Below are 12,295 nucleotides of genomic sequence, written 5' to 3' on the forward strand. Positions count from 1 at the left end.
TTATATATGTATATATATGTGTGTATATATTTATATATATATATATATATATATATATATATTAGATAGCGCTCAATGTTAACTAAGAATTAGCAAGAGTCTCTGTTACTCTTGTTTTCTCATTCCTGATTCCTATGTTCACATTTTTATTATAGGTCTATTCTTCTAAAATAATATAACACATCTTTACTTTTGATGAAAATTCAACGTCAGACCCAGCAATATTCTTCCACCTTGTAATACACTGCTATTACAACTTTTGTAAGAATTATTTCTAAAAAATACACAAATAATGCTGTAATTAAACTTCGTACAGGTCTACTAATAAGCGATAATGGGAATCGATAATTAACTAGTAGTTGGCGCAAATAGAATTTAAAAAAATAACACCGAACGCTGGCACATATACACATGTATACAATTTTTGCATATATCTTTATATTACGATAAATTGTATGAAATTTGTATCCAAATGCACATATGTTTCATCCGTATGAACGGGAATAACCAATATGTCAATCGGTCACATGATTGAAAACTCCCAGACAAAAGTTAAATTTCAAATATATTGCCTGAGGGATTATAACGTGGGGTCACAAAACCAAGCACGTGGAAGGAAAAGATTCAAGATCTCTTTATCTCTAATAAGTGTGTGTATATGTTATTTTTTTTTTTAAGCGTATAACCGTTTTTGGGCGCATTAAAATTTCTTGGCAATCTTCCGCTTTGATGGCTTAGGCATCGTGACAAAATATGGCTTTCTCTGAAACATTGAATGCCTGCCAGGAACCAAAGAAGCAAACAGAATATTCAGTGTCTCTTTATTCTCTTATCCCAACCCACGCCCACGTCTATTTGCTTTTGCTCCGGTCAGACGTTATAATAAATTATACTCTATATCTGAATGTTAGATAAAAAAAAAAAATTGTCAGCTTTATTATTATTACTAGAAATATTTACTGGAAATTCCACGATTCGGTTTATATCAATCTGTATAACCACTTCTAATGATATTCGTTATTAAACAACAATTTTCACCCAGGGCTTATAATATCAAGAAAAAAAATGGTCTTTTTTTACCACGGTGTCATAAAAAAGACCACTCGATGATAACTGCTAATGAATGTCAGTTAGACTGTGAAAAAACACCGTGAGGATCGGCTAGGATTGAAATGAATAGGGTTTCATTATTTAATATGTCGGCTTCACAAAAGTCTATTTACATCAGACCTGAAAACGACTATGTTATAGTTAGCAATCAGTCAGCCCCCCCCCCCCCCGATAATGTGTTCAATAGAATGACAATTCAAAGAAATACACGTTTTGTTTATGCACGGAGAGAGAGAGAGAGAGAGAGAGAGAGAGAGAGAGAGAGAGAGAGAGAGAGCGAGAGAGAGAGAGAGAGAGAAAGGGAGGGAGAGAGAGAAATAACACTTCTTTTCAACCAATAAGGTAACAATAATTGCCAGCTAAATAATATTCAAATAGATAAAAAATAAATATTACATTTTTTTTGCAATCTATTTATTTAACTTTCAAACTAACCTACCTAGAAGCGTAGAGTGTTATACCGTGACCTTATGACGTAGTCAGATATATTAGATAATGGGACATTCTATGTTAAATTTGGAAAACAAGAGTGTACGTACTTAAAGAATATCAAATGAAAAATACAAGAATGTGGATTTTGCGTTTACTTGTGGCAACGTTATAAATCGTTTTTCTCATTTTATTTTATACTTCTTATATTTTATCCTTTAGACCTCAGAGTCCATAAGCAAAATATCTGACAAAGATGGGAGCATTGTTGTTTTCTGTATCGAAATCTATCTAACACTTATTAACAGCTAAGGTTTGATTGCGACGTAGTATTTACATATTTAGGTATTCACTCCTTATTTCGAGAGAATTAACGCCTTGTTTTAACCGATTTTCCATAGGAAAATATCACCATTTTTGTTGATCTGAAGATCTTATTTTTATAATGAGTGCGAAATGTGATCATATCCGTTACAACATAAAATGCCTTAAAGTATTGTATATGGTATAAATTATTCTTAATTATTTTTATGGGATATTTTTAATGATACCGAGAGAATTTTATTTCCAATGTCAGAGAAAATCTACAAAAAAAGAAAACAAAATTAAAAAAAAGAACACAAAAAAGAGTTGATAGGTGAGCTTTTCTTGACAATATTTCTCACACACATTCTCATCTCTCTCTCTCTCTCTCTTTCTCTCTCTCTCTCTATATATATATATATATATATATACATATATATATATACGCACACACACACACACACACACACACACACACACATATATATATATATATATATATATATATATATATATATATATATATATATATATATATATATACATACACAGGGTGCCCCCCGCAAACGCACCCCAAATCTTATTAGGCCCCGTTTCTTAGTGTTTTGTCCGAATGAAATGAAACTGTGCTCACAAGTAGTTTATTATATTCAAAACATCACATCAAAACACTAGGCTCTTTGGCCTTTTTTTCTCCGTTCTACAGCATATCTTCCAGATGGCCTCCATTTAGTTTTTGTTTATTTTTGGTCACCCTGTATATATATATATATATATATATATATATATATATATATATATATATATATATATATATATATATATAATGTGTGTGTGTGTGTGTGTGTGAGGAAAATTCCCAACTTAAATACTCAACGATTTTTTTATCTACAGACTTGATATTTCGTACATAGATTATTCAGACATGTTGGAAAATTTGCAATTCGTTTTCCTTCCATAGGGCAGCTACGGGGTCAAAATTAAAATAAAAATTATACGTGGGGGGGGGGAGGTCGTCAGAGTTTTACCTGAAATTCCACAATTTGCAATTTTGTTTGTACTTTTTTCCTATTAATATCATCGATTACAGACTTAACTTTAAGATTAAAATATTGAAAAAAAATTAATAACTTTTCACGTAGGGGTTCAGTTCTCAATTATAACGTTGTATTAAATTGAACACGATCTTTGTGACCACGATGAAAAAACATTGCTTCTGTCTCTTATGTGACAGGAAGATATGGGTTAGAACAGAGGGGTAAAAAAAGGGAAGATTTCTTTACCCTCCTCTTCTCTCCTCCCACTTTCATCTACGTATCTACCCTTCTCTCTCTCTCATCTATGTATCCATCTCATCTATCTATGTATCTATTTATCTATTCCTCGTGGTCACAAAGTTCGTGTTCAATTTAGTGCAACGTTATAATTGAAAACCCCGCGTGAAAAGTTATAAATATTTCTATTTTTTTTATAATCTTATTATTATTAAGCCTGTAATTGATGATATTAACAGAAAGAAGTATTTTTTTAAAAAAGTGAAAGTTGTGTAATTTAGAGGAGGGGCACTCTCGACGACGTCCGCCTGCTTTTGTTCTAGTTGTAAATATAACTATGTTATTTTAACCTTGTTAAAATGACACTCCCGATGACAGAAGTAGTGCTAAGAATCCAAATTATCCGAATAAACAATTTTAATCTAAATAAATTCAGAAACGTAGTTACGTTTTTTTTTTTTTTATTATTCTGGCCTTCTTTCCGGTGTCTCTTTTTCCTGGACTTGTATTTTTATCTAAATAATTAACATAAAAGTAAATTCTTTTTTTTATTTTTCTAAAGTCATACGACAGTAAATACATAAAACAAATAGATAAATGGTCTTTCCGACTGCCACTACTTGGTACCAACGCATCTGTTGTTTTCTGTCCTTGGTATTGCGAAGCCTGTTATTAACGGTAAGTAAGTGTGCAACGACTGACGGTGAGCCAGGTCATCAGGAAGTCAGCGAGACTTTAGTCAATTTTATCTAACACCCCCTCCCCTACCACAACCTTTATTACCCGCCCCAAGTCTCCTTCGTGAATCTTACTTTGAGAATGCCTGTTTTGTGTTGCTATTTTAAATTGTACCCGCCCTTCGCACTTGACTCTCAACCAGCTGACTCAATGTCTGTCCAAAATAAAATAGAAAGAAAGAAGGTCGATAACGTATTTGTCCAAGTGCAGAGTGGACATACACACGCATACACCCACAGAGACTATCTTAAATATCCGTCCCAGGAGTGCTTCATATTAATGTAACATACTTGGGTTAACGTGAAATTGACCGGTATTTATTTGGTTCAGGCTGTTACTAGATTAGCCGTGACAATATGACGCAGTGAGAGATAAATAGCTGGTCGAAGTGTACACTCTGAAACGGTACTTAATAAGTGAGAACGGACTCCTTGGCATTAGAATACTGGGATTATCCTGTATCTCGAGAAGGCCGCCATTCGCCCATGCAAGGAGTATTGTTGCCACATCTGGTCTAGTGCATCTACCAATAGTCTCTCGCTTTTAGATAGGGTCTAAAAAAGAGTTGTCAATCTAATCGGTCCCACTTTATCAACTAAGCTCCAGCCCTGTCTCATCGCCGCAATGTTGCATCACTGTTTTACAAATATTTTAATGGAATGTGTTCTGATGAACTCGTTTCATTTGTACCCCCTCGACGTACATACCCCCGACAAACTCACTTAGCAATAAGATCTCACCATTCACTGTTGATGTCCCTAAATGCCAGAAAGCTTACTATTCTAATAGTTTCAACAGCTAGATTTTGGAATTTCCTTAGCGCTGCCTTCTTCCCTAGCTGGACTGATATGGGGAAGTTTAAATGTAACATAAACAAATATCTTGCTAATTTTTCCAAACATGGCCCAAAAATAGTAGCCGTTTACGTCCAAGTAGCGATAGGTTTAGTAACGGGCGAACATGGGTAAAAAGAAAGAAAATTATCCGGTAAAGAGCACCTATGCGATCGACAATAAACCCCAGTTTTTTTACGACGTGGTTACTACATATCAAGGCCGTGGTGCAACTCGAGTATAAGGGCTAATACGTATATTGTAGTGCGTGTACAGTAGTTTAGTAATCGCTTGAGGTGGAGATTTGGTACAATCAGCTTATTTACGAGGCCGGTTCAACAAGAACTTGTTTCTTGTTTTACGTCGGACTTGAAGGCAACAATATTATAGTCAGCTGGAAAGCAGAACCTTTTCCCAAAATAATTGCATCTCCTAAGATCAAGCCGAATCACTATCGCCATTTCTTCTGTTCAATTAGAAGGGGATCATAACAAGTTTATCCTGCGCTGAAATTCGATACGAGTTTAGCAACTGTTTGTATCTCTCTTGCACTTGGTTCACCAGATATATTTGGCAAGTAGTGTTTGAAATACTTTTTCATGAGTATGGTTTCGTTATCTTTTTCCCTCTCAGCTCTGTTTAACCCAGCATCATTTGAGAACACTGACTTCTACTATGGTTGCTACATTCTCCTTCTTGTCCCACATGTCAGTTTTTTTTTTCGTTTTTAATTGCAAAGCAATAGGAATTGCATAATCATAGTGGATGCCGTTTGGCTTATTTCCAACTGTTTTTTTTTACTGGTACATTTTTTTTCTGGTACATTTTCCCGTGATCTGCTGTTACATCCAATATTCAACGTTTTACATATAGTCCAGTTGAGATTTTTACACATTCCATTGTGTGATGTTGTATAGTGCCATCTCCAAGCAGAAGCTTACAGTCAATTGGCCGACATTCTCTAATTTTGTGTGGCAGAACGTGCACTTGTTGCCATGGCTAAGAGCACATAAAAGTATTTGCCATTAAGCCTTGATAGATGTCTCTCTATATCTCTATCTGGGTTGTTTCCTATGTGTACTGCCTCTAACACTGTTGAAGAATTCTACCTACTTCCTATATCGTAAACCATTAGAATATCAAAGAATACCATTAAACCAATAAACTCACTGAGTACATCGTCTTTATTTATAAAAATACATCTTTCTAAGTATAATGGTTTCTGTTTTTTTTATATTCCGAAATGTAAAGATTTTTAATACATTCCCGAAAATACAGTCACAATATTACAGATCTACATAAGCAAATTGAAACTGAAATTCGATTTTTCTAACAATGTTTTTCATGCTCGTTTCGTTTTTCATTTCTTCCAGGTGAAAATATGGTTTCAGAATCGCCGTTCCAAGTACAAAAAGATGATGAAGCAGCAACAGACCAACCCTGGACAGCAGGCGCAACAGGCGCAGCAGCCCACATCCCAGGGACACACGACCCCAACTCCACAGCCTCAACAGCAACCACAGTCAAACGTTCAACACCCAACCCAACCGTCAACACCTCAACAACAGAACGGACCAGTCCCTAATGGACAGCAACCCTCATCGCTGCTACCCTCAGCGTCGTCGGTCAGCCCTCCTCCAACGTGGTCGGAGCTGTCTACGACCACTCCCACTACCTCGTACATGTCACCTTACACCTGGTATTCACAGCAACAAAATTCGATTAGTCACCAATCTTTGCTAACATAGTGCTTCTTGGTCAATGAAAAAAAAATAACACAGATATAAAGAAACTAAAAATGTTTGATAAAGATGGACACTGTTATCAAGACTTATATTATTAAATAAAAATATACATCACAGATCGTTTTAAACAATTATTAAAAAAAGATACATAAACGAGGGACAACATGTAAAAAAAAACAACTTTTATTCCTTAAATATGAACAAAGAAACTCATTGACAACAATTACCAAACAGGTACCAAATTTTACAGAAAAAAAAGGAAACAATGACCACTACTATGATTTATTAATACTGATGTTACTATAATTAATATTATTTGCATATAATACAACAGTGGAAAGAAGAGTTACATTCCCTGCTCACGAAAATATTAAAAAAAACTACAACTGTATCTTTTGGAGAAGTTATTATGAAAAGATAAAAACAGAAGATATTAAGAGTAATGAATTTGAGATTTTAAGAATGAGTGAATGTACGCCAGAATGAGTGAAATAGATTTTAAATGGAAGAAAGAAAACGAAATATTTAGAATAATTCTTTATCACACACACACACACATATATAAATATGTATATATATTTTCACCTACATATATATGTACATATGTAATACCTACACACACACACACCCACACACACACACACACACACACACACACACACACACATATATATATATATATATACATATATATATATATATATAATTATTTTTTTTGGAAAGAGAAATCCAACAGAGTGCTCAATTAAAAGGAAAATCCGAAAAATAAGATCGTATTTATATTTTGCATGTTGTGTACAGAAAGTTGTTAGATGAGATAAGCCTTTGGTACCGTCCGTTTCAAGCCTAATAATTAGAACTGTTTTAGATATCCATATCAAGCAATCTTCAGCCAATACTCATTATGAGTATTGGATTAGTATTGGCTAATGAGAGTATGATATGGATATCTAAAACGGTCCTGATCATCGGGCTTGAAACCGACGGTACCAAAGACTTATCGAAAACCTTTCTGTACACAACATACAAAATATAAATATGCTCTTATCCTTGGATTGTCCTTTTAATTGAGCACTCTGCTGGATTTCTTAAAAAAAAAATCTAATCATATATATATATATATATATATGTGTGTGTGTGTGTATGTATGTGTGTGTACATATTTCTACCTACATAAGTTCGTGGTTATTCATGAAAAAGTATATGATAATGATTGCGAATCCCACATTTTAAGTATAGGATTGAAAAGTAACGTTGAAAATAATATCAAATATCATATTCATTCAGATAGGAAAGTATTGAGATTTGGTGGAATTTCCAAGTTACATTCCAAGTACTGAAGGAAAGCACTTTTTATTTCTGTAATGTTTAATATATTAAATTATAATTAGAGTCTATGCATATATTTACATCATCATCCCCCTGCTACGTGTTTCGCTAGGATGATATCATTGCCTCATCAATGAAAACCATCACTTTTTAAAGAAAGTTTTTATATGAACTCACGAATGATATATACATATAAATTTGAAAATATATATGCCAATTAAGCCACAGAGAATATTCCCAGTTTAATTATGGGTAGCTTAATTTCCATGTATAGTTTCAGAATTTAGTACCTAGTTTTATTCATGACTTTAGCTCTGAGGTTAATACTAGAAATAGGTACAGGAAATAATAATTATATGTGAGGCAGAACGAGCTGGTAGAAAAAGAGTGTGAGAGAAAGCGTGACTAATATTGTAAGGTATATATAATGAGAACGACTGAATTAGAATGGCAGAGATAGAAATTAGATGGAGAAAAAGGCTGAAGTAGAATGCGATAAAAAAAGGAAGAGAGATGGAGGGAGATAGTAATTGAAAGTAAGATTTTTTTTTTTTTTTTAATTTATTCTTAATGTCTAAAAGGAATTTTTTTTTAAATTTTTGTTTAAAATACGCAAACAGATACAGAGCTTGTGGCGGTTTCGAAAGAAAGCAAAAGATGGAATGAACGACATCTTTCTTTTTGAAATAAAGGAATGAGAGAACGCGGGGAAAAACAAAAGGAAAGAAAACCTTTTTAAAAATACTTAAGAGAATCGAACAAATTATGTGTACGGAAACGTGTACAAAAAGGAAGGGAATATTGGGTTCTTTGATGCAGCAGTGGCGCGTCAGAAAATACAGGTCTTCTATTCTTTAGAAATACTCAGGGCCAGTACTATTGAAACTTACACCTTTAAGTTTTAATTCAAACAAAGAAACTATTTTCAATAATTTAAATGCATAAGAGCAACTGTTAAAATTGTAGGGCTTACGAAATAAATACTGTTTTCGCCATTTTTATTCATTACTCATACATGAAAAATGGATGCACGTTGTTGATTTCGAGATCTTTAAAAAGATTTGAATTTTATTTTGAATTCTATTTAAATTATAGATTGCAAATTAATTTCTGAGAGGAATTAAAGCGATACGGGTTGGTGTGTACTCCCAATCTGAGAAAGAATGCCTATTATCGACCGCGCCACTGCTATATTAAAGAACTCCAGTGTGGAAGGAAGAAAAACAGAAATTTATTAAAAAAAAATATATAAATTAAAAAAATGTTTCAAAAATATCGGAAATTTAAACCAAATAATTAAAGTTTTATTTTCTTTTACTTCCCTACTTGAAGAGAAAAAGGCTGATAAAATGTAAAAAAAAAAAAAAAATCAATCCACGAGGTAACAAAAACTGTAATATTCCAAATAAATACTAAGGAAAAACTTTGAAATAATGAAACCATTTTAAAAAGAAAGATGACGATGATGATTTTTTTTAATCGTGTGTGGAAAAAAAGGGTTGGACTGAAATATGATTTGGATCGGCAAGCCAACGGGTTTGAGCCAATGAAATTATGCTAAGAATTCACGAGATGAACGGCAACATATTCAGATAACTGGACGAGAACGCCAAGTAATCATTTTTGTAATTGGAACTGACAGAAAGAAACTTTATTAAAACCAAAACGGAAACTGAAAAATGGAGTTTGTTCAGAAACGAAACGAAAGTAGATATTATTTCCTCTGCAGAAAGTGACGCAACATGAAAGAAATTTACCATACGAATACAATTATTCATTACACATTCCTCTATATATACATTACCATACACATAAAGAAAGAATTACACAAACAAAATCACAACACATAACATTCCATGGACAGATATATGCATAGTTTTTTTTTTTTTTTAAGAAAAAAAAAATCAGAGTGTTTAATTATTGAAGCAGGAGCCCAATGTATTTAATTTTGATAAAAGAGAAACGAAAAAAAAAACAAACAAAAAAACAACGGTTTAATACTAAGGATTTCATGTAATACACTGATTCAGTGTTAATAAAACCGAGGGTAAAGGGAGACATTCGCAAGCCTAATAAGGCAGGAAGTGAAAACGGAAATGTTTTTTCCAAGCTTTTCGCTTAATCGAGATTATAAAAGTGAGCGAAAGTATTACATGAAACCTCAAGTATATAACTATTTTTTTTATTTGTGTGTCAAAATTTCATTATATATGTGTGTATGTTTCTGGGTATATATATATATATATATATATATATATATATATGTGTGTATATATATATATGTGTGTGTATGTGTTCATATGAGGCACGCATACATGTACTAGTATTATAAATTACTTATGCCAAGAAAGCTATACAGAAAGTATGCGTTTCATTTATGAAGGAATTCTTTTGGCTAACTACAATATTAAACCTAGCGAGTTCCATCGCGTATAAAACGCAAGCGTGTATGTATAGCTTCATTGTAATTTGTATATTTTTATTGCTACAAACCTCTACTCATTTATTGAGAACTAGCGGAGGAAATGATGAAGCTAATATTATAAAAGTGGAATATTATATTAGTGTACATATATGAAACCTTATATATGTATACGTACAGTATATATATATATGTACACTACACACACATACACACACACACACACACACACACACATATATATATATATATATATATATATATATATATATAATTCGTTCGAAAAATGAACGCAGAATATGAGAAAGAATCACACAACTGCTTACAAACTGGAAACAAATGAGTACGTTTAGGAAAACAATCGTATACATTTTTCTATGAAACAAAAAAAAGAACTACTAATAAAAATGAGTTTTATCACACCAAATAAAAACAAACATAATACTTAGTTAACAAAAAAAAAAAAAATCCAGCAAATCTGTTACATAAAAAAAACAATGATCATATATAAAAAAAATATTTAAAAAAAAAAGACTAAAAAAAAAAACTAATTAATTTTAACAGCCAACAGGTATGAAGAAAACAACCGGGACACGTGCAACAAAGATGATATCACCACGGACATTTTAATTGCTTCTTTGTAAATAGACATTCTATGGCGTTTTTCTCGGACAACATTTGTATGGTCAAAATAAAAAGAAGAAAAAAAAAGCATATTAATAAATAAAGCAAGAAACTATAAATAAAAATGAAGTCTGTCTTTGAATGCATATCTCTATATTATATATGTGTTGTTTGTGTGTGCATGCATCCCTGTATTATCGTACTCACATACAGAAGAGAAATATAAAAAAAAAGAGAGAGAATAAAAAAAATCAACGATGCAAGACGAGTAAAATAATATATGATTGAAGATTAGTGTTATTTTACACAAACGAATTTCAGGTAAAACCCTTATTACGTACTTGCTTTATATGTTAAAATAAGTATACATTCTACAAATGAAATAACATCACCCAGCAGAAACTGTGCTAGATACATTTGAAATAAAATATAATATACAATTTCAATGTGAATTTATGTTCAAAAACTTTTAATTGTACTCAAGGTAGACGTATAAAATTATTATTTTTGTTAGAAAGGACTCATCACTTCTCAAGGTACGGAAGCAACTCGAGGATAACAGTTAATTAGTGTGCATTTGTCAATGGGACCATATTGTAGTAATCGATAGTAGTCAAACTTTTGTAAATTAGATTATTTAAGGAGACGGCTTATCAAGAACTTGTTTACGTTGGAAGACAACCATATTGTAATCAGCTGGAAAGCAGTGAACAAAAGGAGAGAGTTCCATAGGTGTGCAGTTATAAGAAATATTATTTGTTTATAGAATCTACGTTTAAGTTTTGGCAGAGATAAAGAGTGGGGGAAATTATTGATAGTGGTTTCAGGTAAGGAATCGTTTTTCTATGAATGTTTGGCGAGGGAAGACCACAGATTAGAGCTCAGACGAGCACTTTAATCTTGAAATTAGTATAAATTCTTAAAGTAAAATAAAATCATCCATCAGAAACTGTGCTAGTTGTTTTTTCTATAAAATATAATCCACAATTTAAGTCTGTAATTTTATGTTGAAAAGAAATGACTAGTCCTTAATGACACTCATATAAAATATATCAATTCATCACTTAATTGGATGCACAACTGTTCAAAGTAAAACTATACGATGAGTTTACGTAATTCGATCAATTCTACGTTTAATTTTATTTATTATTTAATGAATACTTGTTCGTAATTTTTGGAATTTTCACTAATTTCGACATAACATCTTAGTACATAATCTGTTCATCTGAAATGGGATGGTTTTTAAACCTATATGCGGAAGCACGATAAAAAGGCACTTATAAATAACCCTTGCCTGTGAATATATATATATATATATATATATATATATATATATATATATATATATATATATAAATATAAATTCACATCAATTAAAAAAAATAATTTCAAATTGAGGTGACAAAATGAAATCCGCACAATGGAAAATTGTTATTTAAATGTAATTTTAGGACATTAATGAACTAGTTAATATTAAGTAGCATAGCC

At 32.1% G+C, this 12,295-nt stretch overlaps 1 protein-coding gene across 6 annotated transcripts in view; it reads left to right on the top strand.

Moving 5' to 3' along the window:
* The window catches only part of LOC145284533 (homeobox protein DLL homolog), a 346,230-nt gene extending 336,581 nt beyond the window's left edge, over positions 1 to 9,649 (top strand). For all 6 annotated transcript variants that reach the window (XM_080133430.1, XM_080133425.1, XM_080133426.1 and 3 more), the window contains one exon: positions 6,061 to 9,649. In XM_080133430.1, the coding sequence (XP_079989556.1) occupies positions 6,061 to 6,435 (375 nt within the window). In that variant the 3' untranslated portion in view covers positions 6,436 to 9,649. The remainder of the gene's footprint in view (positions 1 to 6,060) is intronic.
* The last annotated feature ends 2,646 nt before the right edge of the window (positions 9,650 to 12,295 follow it).

Source organism: Euprymna scolopes, chromosome 9, assembly GCF_053919585.1.
Source record: "Euprymna scolopes isolate OS-2025 chromosome 9, ASM5391958v1, whole genome shotgun sequence".
NCBI lineage: Eukaryota > Metazoa > Mollusca > Cephalopoda > Sepiida > Sepiolidae > Euprymna > Euprymna scolopes.